At 43.6% G+C, this 23,044-nt stretch overlaps 2 protein-coding genes across 3 annotated transcripts in view; one reads left to right on the top strand and one right to left on the bottom strand.

The window, feature by feature from the left end:
* LOC139163304 (phospholipase A2 inhibitor-like) overlaps positions 1-23,044 on the top strand; it is a 56,023-nt gene that overhangs the window by 6,752 nt on the left and 26,227 nt on the right. The window lies entirely within an intron of this gene.
* On the bottom strand, positions 3,366-8,243 carry LOC139163366 (phospholipase A2 inhibitor-like). The gene is made up of 2 exons (XM_070744230.1): positions 8,121-8,243; positions 3,366-5,348 (listed from the first exon to the last, which is right to left on the bottom strand). The coding sequence occupies exon 2, from the start codon at positions 5,345-5,347 to the stop codon at positions 4,349-4,351; it is 999 nt and encodes a 332-aa protein (XP_070600331.1). The 5' UTR covers position 5,348; positions 8,121-8,243; the 3' UTR covers positions 3,366-4,348.

Genomic DNA, 23,044 nt, shown 5'->3' on the forward strand with positions numbered 1-23,044 from the left:
GGAAGTGTTTTTAATAGGAAAGTGAACACAAGAACAAGGGGACACAATCTGAAGTTAGTTGGGGGAAAGATCAAAAGCAAAGTCTTTGACTTGAGTTTCAAAGAACCACATTCTTGGCTGCAGTAATTAGTCCTGGACATCCATCCAGCCCACTTCTGTAAGTCTATGCTACTGAATCTTGCTTGAATTTGGTAATTACTGTCATGTTTACCTCTTCATGGGATTCTGGCCAGCTGATAAGACTTTATAATTAGTGCGGTGAAGCCTTTGCTAAATTTTACCTTCTTTTTGAAAAGACTCAAATTGCATAAGACTTTTGTAAATACTAAAACCTTTAGTAGTTAATCTGGTGGTGTGCAACTTATTTTAGGGGGCTTGGCGCTGGGACAGAACAGCTACCTGTATGAAATGGTATAGGGTCTCCTGCTGGAGCGGGGGACTGGACTAGAAGACCTCCAAGTTCCCTTCCAGGTCTATTCTAGTTTGATTCTGAAAATGGATGAGTTTTTGTTAGAATATTTATGGCTGGGACAGCCAGTGGTAACAAGTTCAGCCAAGTCTGTGCAGAGAATCAAGGCTGGGCATGGCTCAGTCCCCACACCATTGATGAAAGAAGGTGCCTATATTTCTTAGTAGCTGGTTGCCTGCCAAAAAAGACTACTTGTAGATTGGTGTGTGGATATTCCCTGCTAAGACGTTTATTAGTAGTGGTGTTTGAATTAAACAAGTGTGTACAAACTAGGTATTGTGTTACATTCTTGGCAGGGACAGAACAAAACTCGCTAAAGAAATGTCTTGCTTAACAACATACATTTTGGGCTCCATTGTGATCATAAGTCGAGGACCAGCTGTATTTTATTTATTTATTTATTTATTGGATTTGTATGCCGCCCCTCTCCATAGACTCGGGGCGGCTAGCAACAATGATAAAAAACAACATGTAACAATCCAATTAATAAAACAACTAAAAACCATTATTATAAACCAGACATACACACAAACATACCATGCATAACTTGTAATGGCCTAGGGGGAAGAGCTATCTCAACTCCCCCATGCCTGGCGGTACAAGTGAGTCTTGAGTAGTTTACGAAAGACAGGGAGGGTAGGGGCAGTTCTAATCTCCGGGGGGAGTTGGTTCCAGAGGGCCGGGGCCACCACAGAGAAGGCTCTTCCCCTGGGGCCCGCCAAACAACATTGTTTAGTTGACGGGACCCAGAGAAGGCCAACTCTGTGGGACCTTATCGGTCGCTGGGATTCGTGCGGGAGCAGGCGGTTCCGGAGGTAATCTGGTCCAGTGCTATGTAGGGCTTTAAAGGTCATGACCAACACTTTGAATTGTGACTGGAAACTGATCGGCAGCCAATGCAAGCCACGGAGTGTTAAAGAAATGTGGGCGAATCTTAGAAGCCCCACGATGGCTCTCGCGGCTCCGTTCTGCATGATCTGAAGTTTCCAAACACTTTTCATAGGTAGCCCCATGTAGAGAGCGTTGCAGTAATCGAACCTCGAGGTGATGAGGGCATGAGTGACTGTGAGCAATGACTCCCTGTCCAAATAGGGCTGCAACTGGTGCACCAGGCGAACCTGGGCAAACGCCCTCCTCGCCACAGCCGAAAGATGGTGTTCCAATGTCAGCTGTGGATCGAGGAGGATGCTCAAGTTGTGAACCATCTCTGAGGGGGTCAGTAGTTCTCCCCCCCAGGGTAATGGACGGATAGATGGAATTGTCCTTGGGAGGCAAGACCCACAGCCACTCCGTCTTGTCTGTATTTGATTTTGGATGGGTTTAGCTGCTTCCGCTGGGGCACTGTATTGTAGACAGAGTGAGGATCCCAGTGTCAAGGTTCGGACTAGTGAACCCAAAGAAATCAGCACCCTGAAACTTCGATCTTCCTCCAAGAACTGCTTTGTTGAGTACACCATTTTGGCATGGATGAACGTAAAACCAATTCTAGTTATTTCCTGCACGTTTAGTATAATTAAAAGTTAGGCATCCCCCCCCCTCCTACCATCACAGATCACTGTCAGGCCGAAACTATCATTTGGAGCTCGAGACTTTGGCCTGCCATACTCTTGTACATACTCCTGGTCAGTTGGAGGATGATGAAGATATTGAGGACTCGGATTCAGATAGTGTTTATGAATTAGTGGAGGGTGGGGCGGGGTTACAGGTAGCAGAACAGGTGGGAGGCCAGCCACAGGATGGGGCTATGAGTTCAGGATCTAGTGAGGGAGAAACAGACGTTCGCTGGGTTAACCCTAAATTCAGAAGGGCCCAAAAACATAGAGAACAGGTGTCTGGAAGAAGATATTAAGGAGAGGAATGGGTTACATACTGTAGTGATGTATTTGGCACGTCAGGGGGTCAGTGGGGAATAACGGTGGAGTTTCAATCTTGCCGAAGAGAAAAATTGATGTTTTTCTTGCTGCTCTCAAGTAAGCAAAAGTATTCTGTGTTGATTAACAGTCGAGGCTGCTGTTTTAGAAATCATGCTGTTAGGAAAATAAATCTTGTTAAGCGGAGAAGGAGAAGGAATGTGAGAAATTTGTATGCCGCCCCGAGTTTTCGGAGAGGGGCGGCATACAAATCCAAATAATAAATAAATAAATAAATAAAATGCAGTTAAGGGAGATAACGGACCAAGTCCCTGTATGAAATGTGTTTGAATTCCAGAAGAGCAGAGAAATAAATGGAGTTTCTTTATTCATGATATAATGCATTTAATAAGAGTTATTTGTAATTGTTAAATTTCTACCAGAAACCAGAACACATATTAGAATAGCCTCAAGGTTACTGGGGGGGGGGGGGGGTTAGTTGCATGAGAGGGAAAGTTACCAGCCACAACAAATTCCTTCTTTAGAGTCCAAGATCATCTTTTCTTCTGCACCCGCGGATGTAAGGAGGAGGTCGGTGGAATCTCTGCAACCGGACTGGTCCTCGTGATGAACTTGTGGGTGTGGGGACAAGGGACGAAACTTTACCTGGGTGGGATACTGGAAGGAAGTTAGTATCTGGTTGGTTACAGTCAGTGAAGGGCTACCAAAGTTTTCACTACCACACTGTGGGCGTGGCTTATGCAGGACGCCCTGCATTTTCTTTCAATAACTTGAAGTGCAAATTGGGTTCTCTGGGGTGGAGCTCCATTTTCACTACCCCACTGCATCCCTTCCCATCTGGGCAGTAGCCCCCCCTGGTTACAGTGTAACCCACATGGCCCTGTTAATAAATGAATTGGACTGGAACTGATTTATTTCTCAAATGCTATTTGGATCTGGGCTTGCTTGGGAATTCTGGGAGTTGAAGTTCATACATGGCGGCTTGTGCATTCTGGGAACTGAAGTCCAATAATCTTAAAACAATACCGGCTTGGGAATTTATATTTATTTATTTGTTTGTTTGTTTGTTTTTTCCAATACACAATAATACACAATGAGGATTATAGAGGATATAATCAAGTAGAATGTATTAAAGGGGGGATAGAGGAGAAAATAAAGGAGTAAAATACAGTGGTACCTCATGATACGAACTTAATTGGTTCCAGGAGGAGGTTCATAAGGTGAAAAGTTCGTAAGACGAAACAATGTTTCCCATAGGAATCAATTTAAAAGCAAATAATGCGTGCAAATCCATCAGGAAAATCCCAAACTTTAGAAGGGAGGTGAACAGAGGGCAGGGAGGAGCAGCTAAAAAGGGCGGGTAGAAGAAGCAAGGCTAGGCTAGTGGGAAGGAAGAAAGGCAAGGGGGGCGCCCCTCCCTTTTCTTTCTTCAAAAGACACCCTTTCAGTGCCTGTGCAAGCACGCTGTTCTCCTACTTTTTTAAATGCAAACTCTTTCCCCCTCCAAGCTGCCCCTCCCTTTTCTTTCTTCAAAAAAGGGGAAAAAAGAAACCCCTTCATCCCAGCAGCAGCAGCTTGGGTTCATAAGGTGAAAATAGTTTGGAAGAAGAGGCAAAAAAATCTTAAACACTGGGTTCGTATCTCGAAAAGTTCATTACAAGAGGCGTTCGTAAGATGAGGTACCACTGTATAACTATAAGAGAATAGTAGGAAAAGATATAGGGATAGAAGAGAAGATATATGAGATAGAGGAGAGACAATAGGACAAGGGACGGTAGGCACTCTGGTGCGCTTATGTACCCTTAATGACCTCTTAGGAACTTTGAGAGGTCAACCGTGGATAGTCTAAGGGTAAAGTGTTGGGGGCAATCATCTGAAATCACGTTGGCTTGGGAATTCTGGGAGTTGAAATCCATACATGGTGGCTAGAGCATTCTGGGAATTGAAGTCCAATCACCTTGCAGCACACCAGCTGAGCAAAGTTGGGGGAAGATCCATCTCAAAGGTTTTAGCAGCCACAAAGCTGAGATCCGTTAAGCGAAGTTGCCACTTGACCCTTCAAACTTTTGGGGAAAGCACAAACAATGTCTTCCTTGGAGGACAATTCCACATTGGGTTTCTGGGCCCAGTTGAAGAGAGCCTGCAGGCGGCAGTCACACGTCCAGGGGTTCCCGTTGAGATCGAGAGTGAATTCGTAAGTCAACTCATTGACCAAGGGAGAATCTAGAGAGGTGATCTCATTATTGGAGAGATCCAACTTTCCCAGATCCTTCAAGGACTGAAAGAGACCAGCCGGAACGTGGGTCAGACTGTTGTTTCCCAGCAAGAGAACCCAAAGTGTGGAACTCCCGTGGAAGGTGTTGGGGGCAATAGACTGGATGGGGTTGTTGTTCAAATTTAAAAATGTTAAAGACGTCAGACCTCTGAACATCTCTGGAGAGAGGCAACGGAGGAGGTTGAAGGAGAGATCTAGGAGGAACAGCTGAGTTTGCTTAGAGAAGCAAGAGGTCGGGATCTCCTTCAGCTGATTGTCCTTGAGCTGCAGCGTCTTGAGTTTCTCCAGAGTTACAAACCAGGATGGGCGCAGTTTGGCCAGCTGGTTTTTATTAAGGAATATGTCGGTCAGGCTGCCTGCGTTCGCGAAGAGCTGTGGCTCTAGATCTTCCAAGAGATTGTTGGACAGATCCAAGGTGTTCAGCTGTGGCAGGTTACGGAAGAGGCCACTTGGAAGGGTTTTCAGCTGGTTGTTGGATAGAAGAAGCCGCTGGAGTTCCGGAAGTCCCTGCAGGGCCTCCGCACCGAGGCTGGAGATCTGGGTGGCCTGAACAGAGATCATCTTGGTTTGAGTGGGGAACCCAACAGGAAATTCGTGGAGCGATGAAGAGTTGCAGAGAAAAGTCATATTTCCAAAGACCAAAAGGGACAGGCAGTGAGGGATCTGTTGGCTGTAGCTGTTCTGGGACATGACAAGGCAGAAGACCAGAAGAAGTGGAGCTGAAGGCTTCATCCTATGGAGAAGGCAGGAAAGAAAAAGGAGATTAGGGTTTCAGATAGTTCACCAGACTCAAAAAGAATGCAAAGTTGAAAGCGAATGTGGGGAAAACATAAAAAAGCTGATATTTGTAAAAATTGAAGGTGTTAAGAGAAGAAGTAGAAAGAATAAAATGGAAAAGGGGATTAAAAGGGGATACAAAAAAATAAAAAAGAAAGGGGTTTGGTTCAAAGTTCTGCTCAGATTAAAGAAATTGGAGTTTGAGAAGGGCTGGTTAAATTTGGAGTATTTTTAATTGTTTTTTTAACTTTAACTATTTTCTTATTTAGATATATGAATTAAGGAATTCATAACTAGTATTAATAGAGTTTAGTATTGATTATAATAAAATATGTAGTAGGAGATACTGATTTAGATTACAGTGATCCCCCGCTCGTTGCGAGGGTTCCGTTCCAGGACCCCCCGCAACGAGCGGGTTTTCGCGAAGTAGCGCTGCGGAAGTAAAAACACCATCTGCGCATGTGCAGATGGTGTTTTTAACTTCCGCAGCGCTAGCGAGGAGCCGAAGATTGGGGGCGGGGCGGCTGTTTTAAAACGTCGCCGCCGACATGGGGGGCTCGCTAGCACCCCCCCGAACCCCCAACCCGGGTTTGGGGGGTGCTAGCAAGCCCCCCATGTCGGCGGGGACATTTTAAAACACCCGCGCAGCTTTCCAATGAGTCCCGAAGACAAACGCGGAAGTTTGACGTTTGTCTTCGGGACTCATTGGAAAGCTCCGATCGTTTTAAAACAGTTGCGCAGTTCTCTGCTGACTCCTGGCGAACTTCCCCGCTTTAGGAGTCAGCGGAGAACGGCGCGCCTGTTTTAAAACGATCGGAGCTTTCCAATGAGCCCCGAAGACAAACGCGGAAGTTTGACGTTTGTCTTCGGGACTCATTGGAAAGCTCCGATCGTTTTAAAACAGTTGCGCCGTTCTCCGCTGACTCCTGGCGAACTTCCCCGCTTTAGGAGTCAGCGGAGAACGGCGCGCCTGCTTTAAAACAATTGGAGCTTTCCAATGAGTCCCGAAGACAAACGCGGAAGTTTGACGTTTGTCTTCGGGACTCATTGGAAAGCTCCGATCGTTTTAAAACAGTTGCGCCGTTCTCCGCTGACTCCTGGCGAACTTCCCCGCTTTAGGAGTCAGCGGAGAATGGCGCGCCTGCTTTAAAACGATCGGAGCCGGCCGGCTCCAATCGTTTTAAAACAGTTGCGCCGTTCTCCGCTGACTCCTGGCGAACTTCCCAGGTGAAGGGCGAAGGGCGGGGCGAGCGGGTGCTGGGGGGGGCTTCGTCCTCCCGCCAGCAAGAGGGGGAAGACCCAGGGAAGCCGCCTAGCAGCTGATCTGCCGGGCGCCCTCTACGCATGCGTGCCCATAGAAAAAAGGGCACGCATGCGCAGATGGTGTTTTGACTTCCGGGTTCAAAAATCGCAAATTACCCTGTTCGCAATGGTCGGGGACGCAATAACCGGGGGATCACTGTAATGTAAAAGTGGAATTGAATGTAGAATTGTTGGAGAGATTAATGATGTTAATGACTTTTAATTGAAAATAGAGAATACATTTAGAAACTTTTTTAAAAATTGACTGAAATTTAAGATTAACATTTAAGTAAGAAATGCAAATAAGTATTAATTGGTATCATTCCTTTTTTCCCATCTTCCTACCTTCACACTCTCTCTTCCCTCTCTCCCTCCCTCCCTTCTTTCCTCCTTCCCTCCTTTCCTCCCTCTCTTACCGCCTTTTTCCTATCTTTCTTCCTTCCCTCTCTCCTCCCTCCCTCCTCTCCACTTATTTTCCTCCTTCTACCCTCCCTCCCTCCCTTCTTTCATCCCACTCTCCTTTCCTTCTTCCCTCCCTCCCCCTTTTTTCCTATCTTCCTTCCTTTCCTCACTTTCTCCTCCCTCTCTCCTTCTCTCCTCTTACCTCCATCCTTCTATCCTCCCTCCCTTCCTTCCTGCCCCCTTCTTTTTGCCTCCCTCCATTCTTAAACCCCCAAGAAATCTCCCCTGTGAGGCCCCCTAGCCACGATTCCTTGTTTGCTTCTTCTTGCCATTCTCTTTCTCCCAAACTATGCATCTTGCTGTGAAACATTTGTTTAGGGTTTGATCTTTCTGTTTCTCAGCTAGAAAATCTTAAGGACTAAACATTTGTAAGAAGGGGAATCAAACTGGTGTGACTTTTTGCAGCTTCCATGGCTTTGATTCCCACACTCTTTCCTTTCTTTTCCTTCCTTCTTTCCTTCCTTCTTTCTTTCCTTCTTTCCTCCCTCCCTCCCGCCCTTCCTTCCTCCATCCCTCTTTCTTTTCATTCTTTCTCTTCCTTTTTTCATTCTTTCCTTTCTTTACTCCTTCTGAATTTCCTTCCTTCCTTCCTTCTTTCCTACCTTCCTTCCTTTCTCTCTCTATCTCTGCCTCCCTCCCTCTTTCTTTCTTTCATTTCTTTCTCTCCCTTTCTTCTTTCTTCCTTTCTTCTTCCTTACCTCTTCCTTTTTTCTTTCTTTCTTTCTTCCTTCCTTCCTTTCTTTCCCTTCTCTCTCTCTGTTTCCCTTGCTGTTTCTTTCCCTTCTTTCTCATCCTTCCTTCCTTCCCCTCTCTCTCTTTATCTCTGTCTCCCTCCCTCTTTCTTACCCTTCTTTGTCTCCCTTTCTTCTTCCTTCCTTCCTTCATTCCTTCCCTCCTCTCTCCCACTCTCCTTCCTTTTTCCAACACTCAGCTTGTGCCAAAAAGCCAAAAAGTGTGCACCCACCTGTAGCTTTCTCCAAACTGTATGTCTGCCAGCCTCCCTTTTTTCTCGAATGCTGTGTTCAGCAGGAGCTATCTTATATACCTGCACTGTAAGTCACTGTCCTCAAATATTAATAAAAAAAAATTTCCCCATCCTGATTGCATCATGGTGAAGGGGTGTGTGTGTGTCAATATCGGTGCACAGCTCAACCTTTGTTCAAAAGCAAAAACAAATGTTGACATTCCCCTTTACCTGAAGTGTTTTCGAAAAAATTACATTTCTCTGTTGTTTTTGGGAGAAGAAACTATTTCCTCATCTCTTTTTGGGAAAATGCCTAAAAAAAATGAAAAAAAGAAAAACCCACCTAGAAGTTTTCTTTAATGAATGATGTTTTTTTTCTGTAATAAGCTGGAGCATGCCTCACCCTTAAACAGTGTGAAGGCATGACCCAATTACCCAGCAGCACTACTTATGAGTGACTCTTCTCCTAGCCAACCATTCGTGCCTTTTCCATGACCTCCGAACCCTAGCATCCACAAGTGGCTCCTCCTCTTCCCCTGAGTCACTCAACCTTGGAAATGCTAACTCATTCCTGACAGGAAGTGCTGTTTCATTGCTGACAGGAAGTGCTGATTCACCCATGTCAGGCAGTGCTGAGGACCCTGGCTGCCGTTCCGACCCTGACCCCTCGTCACTGTCACTATCACTCTCAGGTGTCAGGAATACAGGATGCCTACCTTGACCCTCCACCGTCTCTGCGTCCTCGGAGTCCATAACTATTTGGCACAGCATGAGCAAACCATTGCACTAGATCTACTGTGTTTCCCTGAAAATAAGACTGGCTTTTACATGAAGTTTTATGATAGAAGATGCATTAGGGCTTAGGGGAGGCATACAAACCCAATCAATCAATCAATGTTCTGGTTAGGTTTTATTTTTGGGGAAACAGGGTGCTAAATGCACCCGTCAGGGCTTATTTTGGGGATAGGGCTTATATTACAAGTGTTAGATATTTGCCTGGGTGACCTACCCAGACAGGGTAAAAGTCAAAAGTTCAGATTTGTTTATTGCATGTTGATTGGTTGCCTTCTTTTGGCTCTTAAAATGTATCTTTGTAAAGCTGCCTGTTGCTGGGCTAGATTGTATAAATAGGAGAACTGTCATTGTATAGAGCTCTCAATACTCCATTGCTTCTTGACTGAATTGACTTCCTTGTCCTGTTAGCAAATAAACCTTGCTTGATTCAACCTTGCTGTGAGAGTTATTACATTGGAGACAAGGAGACCGACCCTCCGTGTGCTATCATGGCTACTCCGTCGGTAGTCCAGCCACCTGAATTGTTTGACCCAGAAAGAATGACCTGGACAGCCTACATGGCGAAGTTTGAAATATTTTTGGAAGTGGCTGGCATGAAAGACGCCGACAGCGGCCGCAAACATGCCCTTTTCCTCAATTACTGTGGCACACAGATTTTTGAGCTGGCAGAAACCCTCACTGACCCTGAACCGGCGAACTAGGCTTTATTTTATGGTGGGTTCTTCTTGTCGGGGAAACCTGGTAACATTCAGCTTAAACTTGGAGTCCCTGCCTAGTTGCCAAATAGTTAGAAGAAAATTCTGGCTCGTTCCAAGCAGGGTTTCAAGGAACTCAGGACAACAAGGACACAGAGAATAGGATAGAATTATTTTATTTTATTGACCAAGTGTGATTGGACCCACAAGGAATTTGTCTTTGGTGCAGACGCTCTCAGTGTACGTAAGAGAAAATATAGATTTGTCAAGAATCATGAAGTACAACACGATTATCATAGGGGGCAAATAAGCAATGAAGAAATAATCAATATTAAACATCTTAAGGATACAAGCAACAAGTTGCAGTCATACAGTCATAAGTGGGAGGAGATGGGTGATAGGAATGATGAGAAAAAACTAGTAGGAATAGTAGTGCAGACTTAGTAAATAGTTTGACAATGTTGAGGGAATTATTTCTTTAGCAGAGTGATGGCGTTCGGGAAAACATTGTTCTTGTGTCTAGCTGTCTTGGTGTGCGGTGCTCTGTAGCGACATTTTGAGAGTAGGAGTTGGAACAGTTTATGTCCAGGATGTGAGGGGTCAGTAAATATTTTCTTAGCCCCCTTTTTGACTCGTGCAGTAAACAAGTCCTCAATGGAAGACAGGTTGGCAGCAATTGATTTTTCTGCAGTTCTGATTCTCCTCTGAAGTCTGTGTCGGTCTTGTTGGGTTGCAGCACCAAACCAGACAGTTATAGAGGTGCAGATGACAGACTCAATGGTTCCTCTGTAGAATTGGATCAGCAGTTTGAGCTTCCTGAGTTGGTACAGAAAGAACATTCTTTGTTGTGCTTTTTTGATGACGTTTTTGATGTTAGGCGACCATTTTAGGTCTTGAGAAGCACGTTGGCTCAATGGCTTAATGGCAGTGGAGATGGTCTCTACTCCAGTGGTTCAAACCCTAGCACTGCATGGCGAGGTGAGTTCCCGTACTTGCCTCAGCTTCTGCCCAGCCAGCAGCTCAAAATTATGGACTGTGCGAGTAAACAAATAGGGAGGCAAGTTGATGCTCTGTGTAGGTAATAAGATTTGAACCTTCCTAGTTGCGATGACTGTTTGTGAAGTAGTTCTGGTGGAGGGAAGGGGAGGCCTTGTAAGACCTGCTTGTTTTTATTTCTCTTGCAAAGTTATCTCACCCTTCTGTGGTGCACCTTAGGAAGTTGCATGAATATGTACCATCACAGAGCTAATATAGTAGTACCTCTAGATACGAGCTGCTCCACATGCGAGTATTCCAAGTTACGAGCCATGACGGGAGTGAAATTTCTGTTCGACACCCGAGCTCAAATTCGCGACACGAGCTGAGCTTCCACTAGGTGGCGCAAGAATCCTTGCTTCTGGTTATCTCAGCAGGGAAAAACAAAGGCTAAAGGCATTCGTTCGAGATACGAGTTGATCGACATACGAGCTCGGTTCTGGAACGAATTAAACTCGTATCTAGAGGTACTACTGTAAATTTGTCGGCAAAAAAGTACTACTCTTCAATAGTATTGCAGTCTCCTAGATAATGTCACAGCTCCTGACGCTAAAAATAATAGCAACAGTGAGAAAGACGGCTCTGAGAAGCACTAGGGGTGGCATTATAGTGCTCTTCCACATCTGCTGGAAGTTTGTTCCAAGCATCTACTACTCTTTCAGTCAAATAATATTTTCTCACGTTACTTCTAATCTTTCCCCCAACTAACCTCAGATTGTGCCCCCTTGTTCTTGTGTTCACTTTCCTATTAAAAACACTTCTCAACCTTATTTAACCCTTTAACATATTTAAATGTTTCGATCATGTCCCCCCTTTCCCTTCTGTCCTCCAGACTCTACAGATTGAGTTCATGGAGTCTTTCCTGATAAGTTTTATGCTTAAGACCTTCCACCATTATTGTAGCCCGTCTTTGGACCCGTTCAATTTTATCCATATCTTTCAGATATTGATAAAATCTTCAGCCAGCTGCAGACGTGGTTGGTAAATCCACAGGAACTGAATTTAAGCATTCCTGGGATAAATATATATCCATCCTAAGATAAAACACAGGAAATAGTATAAGGGCAGACTAGATGGACCAGGAGGTCTTTTTCTGCCGTCAATCTTCTATGTTTCTAGGTTTCTTCCAGTATTTGAGAAGTTGCTCAAAGTGGAGGGGGATCAACCTATTTCCCAAAGCACCAGAAGGCAGGACAAGAAGCAATGGATGGGAATTAATCAAGGAGAGAAACAACCTGGAATTAAGGAGGAACTTCCTAACATTGAGGACCATTTACCAGTGGAACAGCTTGCCTCCAGAAATTGTAGGTGCTTCATCACAGGAGGTTTTTAAGAAGAGGCTGGACAGCAATCAGCCTGAAATGCTATAGGGCAGTGATCATAGTTCCCTCTAAGCTGAGCAGTGAGCAATCGCTCACTTAAAAATCATCATCAACTCAGAGTTTTCCAAACCTGCCCAGAAGCCGAGAGGGAAAGAGTGAGAGGGAAGGAGAAAGAGAGGAAGAGAGGAAGAGAGAGAAACAGATAGAAAAAAGAGAGGAAGGAAAAGAGAAAGAAAAAGAATGGGAGTAAGGAAGAGAGAAAGAAAATCAAAATCTAGTTTGAAACTAGCTCAACTATTTAAGTGGCATTTTGATATTGATAGAGTTGCCCTATTATGAGGTCACTGTTATAGACACACAGTACAGTATTTTATTTTGAAATTCTCGGAGGCAAAACAGGGTGGGTTTTTGTTTGTTTGTTTGTTTGTTTGTTTGTTTGTTTGTTTGTTTGTTTATTATTTCTGTGTCGCCCAGTCCCGAAGGGACTGCCGCTCAGGCACTATACTTTTCCGCCCACCCCCCAAAAAAATTAGAGGGAACACTGGCAGTGATGGCGAACCTGTTTTGGTTCCTGTGCCAAAAGGGGGTTGTGTGGGGGTGCTAGCATGCACACACATGCCCACACTTATTCCCTCTCCCACACACATGCACACCCCCTTGTGCTGTCCCTGCACATGCACATAATCTGGAGACCTCACCTACAAAAAGATATCGACAAAATTGAACGGGTCCAAAGACGGGCTACAAGAATGGCTGAAGGTCTTAAGCATAAAACGTATCAAGAAAGACTTCATGAACTCAATCTGTATAGTCTGGAGGACAGAAGGAAAAGGGGGGACATGATCGAAACATTTAAATATGTTAAAGGGTTAAATAAGGTCCAGGAGGGAAGTGTTTTTAATAGGAAAGTGAACACAAGAACAAGGGGACACAATCTGAAGTTAGTTGGGGGAAAGATCAAAAGCAACGTGAGGAAATATTATTTCACTGAAAGAATAGTAGATCCTTGGAACAAACTTCCAGCAGATGTGGTTGGTAAATCCACAGTAACTGAATTTAAACATGCCTGGGATAAACATATATCAATCCTAAGATAAAATACAGGAAATAGTATAAGGGCAGACTAGATGGACCATGAGGTCTTTTTCTGCCGTCAGTCTTCTATGTTTCTATGTTTCTATGTTTCTAAATTGTGCAGAAACGGACTGGCTAAGCATGGAATTGAATGATAAGAAGGACTCGAACTATTATGCTACCTGGACAATGAGGCCTAAATGGATACAAAAAGGAAAACAAACTGATAGTGAAAATTGGTTTATTATGTAGGACTATGTTTACAGACCTATGAACATATAGTATATGGACAAGAAGATTCTGCAACAAGAATAGTTTATGCTCAAAATTGAAAAAATCAAAATACCCCCTCAGAAGGTCAAATGATTGAAAAAGTATACAGATGTGCAGAAATGGATGTGATGACTAGAGATGGGGCGAGGTATCATCAATACCCAGATGATACCCAGCTATACATCTCCACCCCATGTCCAGTCAGCGAAGCAGTGGAAGTGATGTGCCGGTGCCTGGAGGCTGTTGGGGCCTGGATGGGTGTCAACAAACTCAAAATTCAACCCAGACAAGACGGAGTGGTTGTGGGTCTTGCCTCCCAAGAACAATTCTATCTGTCCGTCCATTACCCTGGTGGGGGGAAATGTTGACCCCCTCAGAGAGGGTTCGCAACTTGGGCGTCCTCCTCGATCCACAGCTGACATTGGAACATCATCTTTCGGCTGTGGCGAGGAGGGCGTTTGCCCAGGTTCGCCTGGTGCACCAGTTGCGGCCCTATTTGGACAGGGAGTCACTGCTCACAGTCACTCATGCCCTCATCACCTCAAGGTTCGATTACTGTAATGCTCTCTACATGGGGCTACTTTTGAAAAGTGTTCGGAAACTTTAGATCGTGCAGAACGCAGCCGCGAGAGCCATCGTGGGGCTTCCAAGATTCGCCCATGTTTCTTCAACACTCCGTGGCTTGCATTGGCTGCCGATCAGTTTCCGGTCGCAATTCAAAGTGTTGGTCATGACCTTTAAAGCCCTACGTGGCATTGGACCAGATTACCTCCGGAACCGCCTGCTACCGCACGAATCCCAGCGACCGATAAGGTCCCACAGAGTTGGCCTTCTCCGGGTCCCATCGACTAAACAATGTCGTTTGGCGGGCCCCAGGGGAAGAGCCTTCTCTGTGGCGGCCCCGGCCCTCTGGAACCAACTCCCCCCAGAGATTAGAATTGCCCCCACCCTCCCTGTCTTTCGTAAACTACTCAACTCATTTATACCGCCAGGCATGGGGGGGTTGAGATATTCCTTCCCCCTAGGCCATTACAAGTTATGCATGGTATGTTTGTGTGTATGTTTGGTTTTTATAAATAAGGGGTTTTAGCTGTTTTATTATTGGATTGTCACATGCTGTTTTTATCATTGTTGTTAGCCGCCCCGAGTCTACGGAGAGGGGGGGCATACAAATCCAATAAATTGTTATTATTATTATTATTATTATTATTATTATTATTATTATTATTATTATTATTATTATTATTATTATATCAAGAGAGCAACAGATAATGAAATCAACAAACTATGGGGAAAATGGTATATATGGATCCAATGCCTGATTTTGAATATTGAAATTTTTGACAATGAGAATGTAGACAGCAAATCTTAAAATGATTGAAAAATGTTTTTTCTTTATTTTTCCATTATTATCTATTTCCTTACTTCTCTCCACGAATTTATGTATATATAAATAATTTTAGTTATGTCTTTAATGTTAATAGTCTTTTCTAGTGTGGACTAAGTCGTGGTTTTTATATTTTTTTATTTTGTTCTCACCTTTATTTGAAATAATGGATTAATAACAACTGTATACGAAATGGGAAGCGATCTGCAAGAAAATTTCTTTTTTAAAAAAGATGTTTTTCTCTTTTTATTTGAAAACAAGAAATAAAACTTTTTAAAAAGGGGAAAAAGAGAATGTTAAAATACAGAAGCTGACCCACTTGAAAATATTTCATCTGTATGTGTGTAAGTGTTCGTTTACATGTTGTGTTTGTGTTGTGTTTTTAATATATATATTCAATAAAAATTATTTTTTTTAAAAAGGAATGGGGAGAGGTTGCATGTGGACAGTTTAAGGTTAAGGTTTTTGGGGTTTGGGGAAGAAACCAGAGTCAGGTAGTGCATTCCAGGCATTGATCCCTCTGTTGCTGAAGTCCTATTTTCTGCAGCCAGGTTTGGAGGGGTGTACATTGAATTTGAATCGATTGTGCATTTGTGTATTGTTGAAGCTGAAGAAATCATTGATAGGGGAAGGTTTGGTAGGGAAGGTTTGCCTATTTGCCGATGACTCTAAAGTGTGCAATAGGGTTGATATTCCTGGAGGGGTCTGAAATATGGTAAATGATTTAGCTTTACTAGATAAATGGTCAAAGCAATGGAAACTGCAGTTTAATGTTTCCAAATGTAAAATAATGCACTTGGGGAAAAGGAATCCTCAATCTGAGTATTGCATTGGCAGTTCTGTGTTAGCAAAAACTTCAGAAGAGAAGGATTTAGGGGTAGTGATTTCTGACAGTCTCAAAATGGGTGAGCAGTGTGGTAGGGCAGTAGGAAAAGCAAGTAGGATGCTTGGCTGCATAGCTAGAGGTATAACAAGCAGGAAGAGGGAGATTGTGATCCCATTATATAGAGCGCTGGTGAGACCACATTTGGAATACTGTGTTCAGTTCTGGAGACCTCACCTACAAAAAGATATTGACAAAATTGAACGGGTCCAAAGACGGGCTACAAGAATGGTGGAAGGTCTTAAGCATAAAACGTATCAGGAAAGACTTCATGAACTCAATCTGTATAGTCTGAAGGACAGAAGGAAAAGGGGGGACATGATCGAAACATTTAAATAAAGGGTTAAATAAGCTTCAGGAGGGAAGTGTTTTTAATAGGAAAGTGAACACAAGAACAAGGGGACACAATCTGAAGTTAGTTGGGGGAAAGATCAAAAGCAACGTGAGAAAATATTATTTCACTGAAAGAGTAGTAGATCCTTGGAACAAACTTCCAGCAGACATGGTTGGTAAATCCACAGTAACTGAATTTAAACATGCCTGGGATAAACATATATCCATCCTAAGATAAAACACAGGAAATAGTATAAGGGCACACTAGATGGACCATGAGGTCTTTTTCTGCCATCAGTCTTCTATGTTCCTAGGTAGGACATTGTGGCAGATCAAAGCCACAAAGGTAGCTCTAAGCTATCTAAACCCTACTCTCCTTTTTCTCTCTCAACGTCTCCGTAGGATGAAGTCTTCAGCTCCACTTCTTCTGGTCTTCTGCCTTGTCATGTCAGTCAATAGCTACATCAAACAAATCCGTCACTGCGATGTCTTTTTCGGCTGCGAAGAAATGACTTCAATCCGCAACGAGTCATCGCTCCGTGAATTTCCCACTAGCTTCCCCAATGGAACCACGGCCATCTCTATTCGGTCCACCCAAATCTCCAGCATCGGTGCAGATGCCCTGCAGAGTCTTCCAGAACTCAAGGGGTTTGATCTGTCCCACAACCAGCTGAAGACCCTTCCGAGTGGCCTCTTCCGTAAGCTCTCGAAACTGCACTTCCTCGATCTCTCTTGGAATCTCCTGGAAGATCTAGAGCCGCAGCTCTTCGCGGACACAGGTAGCCTGAACTTCTTAACCCTCAGTAGAAACCAGCTGGCCAAACTGCGCCCGTCCTGGTTTGAAAACCTGAAGAGACTCAATATACTGGATCTCAAGCACAATCAGCTGAAGGAGATCCCGACCGCTTGCTTCCTTAAGCTAACTGAGCTGTTCTCCTGGATCTCTCCTTCAACCTCCTCCGTTGCCTCTCTCCGGAGATGTTCAGAGGCCCGGCTTTTTTATTCAATTTAAATCTGGAAAACAACCCCATCCAGACTATCGCCCCCAACACCTTCCATGGGACTACCATGCTGACGGCGCTCTCCCTGAGTAACACCAGCCTGACCTACATTCCAGCTGGGATCTTTCAGTTACTGACGAATCTGCAATGATTGGATCTCTCTGCCAATGAGATCACCTCTCTGGATTCTCCCTTGATAAATAGGCGGCCTTCGGGATTCAATCTCAATCTCAGTGGGAATCCCTGGGCGTGTGACTGCCGCCTGGAGGCTCTCTTAAACTGGGCCCAGAAACAAAATATGGGTTTGTCCTCCAAGGAAGACGTCGTCTGCGCTTTCCCCAAAAGTTTGAAGGGTCAAGTGGCCACTTCGCTGAACGGATCTCAGCTTTGTGGCTGCTAAAACTTTCGAGATGGATCTTCTCCCAACTTTGCTCAGCTGGTGTGCTGTAAGATGATCGGACTTCAGTTCCCAGAATGCACCGGCCACCATGTATGGACTTCAACTCCCAGAATTCCCAGGCCAACACAAGGAGACGCCAGGACAACTAATTGGACAATGTGACTGTCGCTCTTCCAAATAGCATCTGAGAAATAAATCAGATTCCAGTCCAATGATCTCATCCAAGGTTTCATTTATTAACAGAGCCATGTTGATTACACAGTAGCCACCCTGATACTAATGTCCTTCCAGTAACCTGCCCAGGTTAAGGTTCTTGCCTTGTCCCCACACCCACAAGTTCGTCGCAAGGGCCAGTCCAGTTGCAGGGATTCCACCATCTCCTCCCTACATTTGCTGGTACAAAACAAAGGATGACCTTGGACACTAAGAAAATAATTTGCTGTGACTAATAGCTTTCCCTCTCATGCAACTACCCCTCCCAGTAACCATAATACTATTCTACAGTGGCAGGCCAAATTCTCTAATTCCAAATGATGGCTTCAACCTGACAGGCAGCCCCCCTTTGCAAAGAGGAAACAACTCCTGAAACAATAGAATAAAACTCACAGGGGTTACTATCACTTTTAGCCTCCTCTCCACACCCCAGGTGGACCCTTTGCTTCGTTGGGTATTTTTCATGGAATTGTTTAACCTATCTGCTTTCCCAACTCTTAGCCCAGGTAGCCTCCGATAAAGGGTAAATCTTTCTTTTCTTTTCTTTTTTATAAAATGTTTTATTGATTTTCAAAAGAAAGACACACATAACAAACACCACGTGTAACATTTAGTGGAGCTACAGTCAGTGTTCCCTCTAATTTTTTTCCCGGGTGGGCGGAAAAGTATAGTGTCTGAGCGGCAGTCCCTTCGAGACTGGGCGACACAGAAATAATAAATAAACAAACAAACAAAAACCCACCCTGTTTTGCCTCAGAGAATTTCAAAATAAAATACTGTACTGAGGTCTATAACAGTGGGCTCATAATAGGGCAACTCTATCAATATCAAAATGCCACTTAAATAGTTGAGCTAGTTTCAAACTAGATTTTGATTTTCTTTCTCTCTTCCTTACTCCCATTCTTTTTCTTTCTCTTTTCCTTCCTCTCTTTTTTCTATCTGTTTCTCTCTCCTTCCCTCTCACTCTTTCCCTCCCGGCTTCTGGGCAGGTTTGGAAAACTCTGAGTTGATGATGATTTTTAAGTGAGCGATTGCTCACTGCTCAGCTTAGAGGGAACTATGGCTACAGTCGCTCCGCTCAAAATAGAAGTCATCATTGTAATAAGAAAAAAAAGAGAATATTAAAATCATTTTGTTATACTACATCATCTATATGGTATGAATAACTATCAATTTTGATATAATGAATATAGACATAAGTAAAAAATTTGTAAACATCTAGGTAAAAATATTGAAGAGAGAATAGAGAAAGAAAATAAAAAAGAAAAGAATTTGATTTTTATGTTATGTATAGTATATATTGTAAATAAATCTTTCAATGAATTAATTATTGTAATTGGTCCCGGAAAATGCAGGAATTCAAAATCTTCTTTACTTCACAGTGTGTTTCCTCCTGTACAACTACAGGGGGAAACACACTGTGAAGTTAAAAAAAAAAGATTTTGTAGTTGTACAGGGGGAAACACACTGTGGAGTAAAAAAAGATTTTGGATTCCTGCATTTTCCGGGGCCAATTACAATTGGCAGGGGTGGTTATGCATGTGGCCAAATATTTATTTTTTTATTTATTCTTTGTCCAATATACAATACATATGGAAGAGAATAGATATTAAGTAATATATATATAATGATAGAAAGTAAAAAGAAGAGTAGATGAGAGGGAGAGAATATATATGATATAAGAGATAAGGAGAGAATATATATGATATATTGTTGTGATTCAGTCTGAGGCTCCTCAGGGAACGGCTGGAACTCTGCCGGCTCCATGCTCAGAGGGGGAGGGGGAGGAACAGGGGGAGGAGGAGGACCAGGCAGACGGGGAAGAGGAATGTCAGGACGAGGAGGAGGGAGAACAGCCTGAGACCCCCGGGGGGGGAGTTCTCCCCAGCGAGTAGCCTGGAATCATTAGATGAGAACGCACAAGCCATCATAGATATGAGGCAGAGAAGGGCAGCCTAACGAAGGGGACAATTAGCCAGGTATTTCCATCCCTAATAGGCAACAGCTGGATTTGGGTGTGGTTCTCCTCAGAAAGGTTGAAAAGGCAGGCCCGCCCTTCCTGTATTGTGGAGAGTTATCTTTTGGGAGTCCTGTGACCTTGCTTCGATCCTTGGCGTCTCTGATTCTGGCTTGTGGCCTCGAAGGCTGAAAACTTGGGGGAGGCGTGGGTTTTATTATCTGCAGTGGTGTGTGTGCCAGCAAGAAGCCTGTTGTATTGTCTGGCCGTCGTGACTCTTCTGTGAAGCTTCATAGCATTCCAGTTTGTAAGAACAGTTTTTGTTATCTGTGTTTGTTTTCAAAGATATAAAATGACTTTGCTTTTTACCAGCGTGTCTGGCTACTCTTTTTAGTTGGTGTTGACGTCTGGGGGAACCCAGACAGAACATATATGAGTTAAGGAAAGACAATTGGACAGGGGATGATAGGCACATCAGTGCACTTATATATGCCCCTTACTGGCCTCTTAGGAACCTGGAGAGGTCAATCTTGGAGAGTCTAAGGGAGAAGTGTTGGGGGTTGGGAGTTGACACTATTGAGTCCAGTAATGAGTTCCACGCTTCAACAACTCGATTGTTAAAGTCATATTTTTTACAGTCAAGTTTGGAGCGGTTAATATTAAGTTTGAATCTGTTGTGTGCTCTTGTGTTGTTGCGGTTGAAGCGGAAGGACGTTGCAGCATATGATCTTGTGGGCAATACTTAAATCGTGTTTTAGGCGCCGCAGTTCTAAGCTTTCAAGACCCAGGATAGATAGTCTATTTTCGTAGGGTATTCTGCTTCGAGTGGAAGAGTGAAGGGTTCTTCTGGTGAAATATCTTTGGACGTTTTCGAGAGTGTTGATGTCTGAGATGTGGTATGGGTTCCAGCCAGATGAGCTGTATTCGAGAATGGGTCTGGCAGTCACCAGTTTTAGCAGGCTGCAGTGGAATAAGGGGTGGGTTTTCCCTAGGATTCTAGGTCATACAAGCTGCACCGTGAGTAGGTTGATCACTTTCACTATTGGGAAAGGGCCTAGAAATTTGGGGGCTAGCTTTTTGCTAGGCAGTTTCAACCGAATGTACTTGGTTGACAGGAAAACCTTACTCCCCCCCCCCCTCTTAAAGGGGGTTGGTGTGATAAATGTTTGTCTGCTTGCTTCTTATTTTATTTTATTGATTGATTGATTTTATCCACTACACAATGAGGGTTTTAGTGGGTATACACATAGTAAAATACATAATAGAAACATAGAAGACTGATGGCAGAAAAAGACCTCATGGTCCATCTAGTCTGCCCTTATACTATTTCCTGTATTTTATCTTACGATGGATATATGTTTATCCCAGGCATGTTTAAATTCAGTTACTGTGGATTTATCTACCACGTCTGCTGGAAGTTTGTTCCAAGGATCTACTACTCTTTCAGTAAAATAATATTTTCTCATGTTGCTTTTGATCTTTCCCCCAACTAACTTCAGATTGTGTCCCCTTGTTCTTGTGTTCACTTTCCTATTAAAAACACTTCCCTCCTGGACCTTATTTAACCCTTTAATATATTTAAATGTTTCGATCATGTCCCCCCTTTTCCTTCTGTCCTCCAGACTATACAGATTGAGTACATTAAGTCTTTCCTGATAGGTTTTATGCTTAAGACCTTCCACCATTCTTGTAGCCTGTCTTTGGACCCGTTCGATTTTGTCAATATCTTTTTGTAGGTGAGGTCTCCAGAACTGAACACAGTATTCCAAATGGGGTCTCACCAGCACTCTATATAGCGGGATCATAATCTCCCTCTTCCTGCTTGTTATACCTCTAGCTATGCAGCCAAGCATCCTACTTGCTTTCCCTACCGCCTGACTGCACTGTTCACCCATTTTGAGACTGTCAGAAATCACTACCCCTAAATCCTTTTCTTTTGAAGTATTTGCTCACACAGAACTGCCAATACAATACTCAGATTGAGGATTCCTTTTCCCCAATTGCATTATTTTACATTTGGAAACATTAAACTGCAGTTTCCATTGCTTTGACCATTTATCTAGTAAAGCTAAATCATTTACCATATTACAGACGCCTCCAGGAATATCAACCCTATTGCACACTTTAGAGTCATCGGCAAATAGGCAAACCTTCCCTACCAAACCTTCCCCTATGTCACTCACAAACATATTAAAAAGAATAGGACCCAGAACAGACCCTTGTGGCACACCGCTTGTAACCTGACTCTGCTCAGAATACTCGCCGTTAACAATAACTCTCTGATGTCTACGCTTCAGCCAGCTGCAAATCCATTGAACTATCCAGGGATTAAGTCCAATCTTCACTAATTTATCTATCAGCTCTTTATGTGGAACCGTATCAAAGGCTTTGCTGAAGTCCAGGTAGGCAATATCCACGGCACCACCTTCATCCAACACCTTTGTGACATAGTCAAAGAAATCAATATACACATAGTAAAATACATAATGAAGGTTATAGAGGATATACTCATAGTAAAATATATCTAAGAAAAAATAGAAGATATAGGAATAAAATATATCAATGAAAGAATAGAAGAGAAGATATAGGAATAAAATATATCAATGAAAGAATAGAAGAAGAGATATAGGAATAGAAGGAAGGTATAGGAGATATAGGAGAGCAATAGGACAGGGGACGGAAGGCACTCTAGTGCACTTGTACTCGCCCCTTACTGACCTCTTAGGAATCTGGATAGGTCAACCGTGGATAATCTAAGGGAAAATAATTATTCTTGTAGGCTTCCGCTGCCTCAACAAGCACCTTCTTGGTATCCTCCCATCCTCTCTTCAGTTTCTCCATCTACTCCATCAACGTGGTTGATGAGGGAGTTTCCATAGACAGTTCAGGCATGGGGATGAAATCTTGACCACTGGTGATCTGAAAAGGAGTTAGTCCCATACTGCTGTGTATTGAGTTGTTATACACTACTTCCGCAAATGGCAATAGTTCAGCCGAATTGTCCTGCTGATAACCCACATGAGAACATAGGAACATAAGAACATAAGAAGAGCCCTGCTGAATCAGGCCAAAGCCCATTGAGTCCAGCATTCTGTGTCACACAGTGGCCCACCAATTGTCCATGGGGATCTTGAGCAGAAAGAGAAGGCAAAACCCTTCCTTTCTGTTGACCCCCCCCCCCCCCCAAAAAAAATGGTACTCAAGGGAATCCTGCCTGCCTCAACCAACATAGAGGCGGCACTTGGACATCCATTTCAATAACCACCGATACACTTGGCATCCATGAATCTGTCTAATCCTGCCTTGAAGGTATCAAGACTGACAGCTGTCACAACCTCTTCTAGAAGTGAATTCCATAAACCAATGACCCTCTGAGTGAAGAAATATTTTTCTTTATTTGTCCTCACTTTCTTACCTATGAGCTTTAGGGAGGGCCCCCTCGTCCTAGTATTGTGTGACAGAGAAAATATTTTTTCTCTATCCACCTTTTCTATCCCATGCATGATTTTATACACTTCAATCAAGTTACCCCTTAAACGTCGTCTTTCAAGGCTGA

This window comes from Erythrolamprus reginae, chromosome 1 (genome assembly GCF_031021105.1).
Source record: "Erythrolamprus reginae isolate rEryReg1 chromosome 1, rEryReg1.hap1, whole genome shotgun sequence".
NCBI lineage: Eukaryota > Metazoa > Chordata > Lepidosauria > Squamata > Dipsadidae > Erythrolamprus > Erythrolamprus reginae.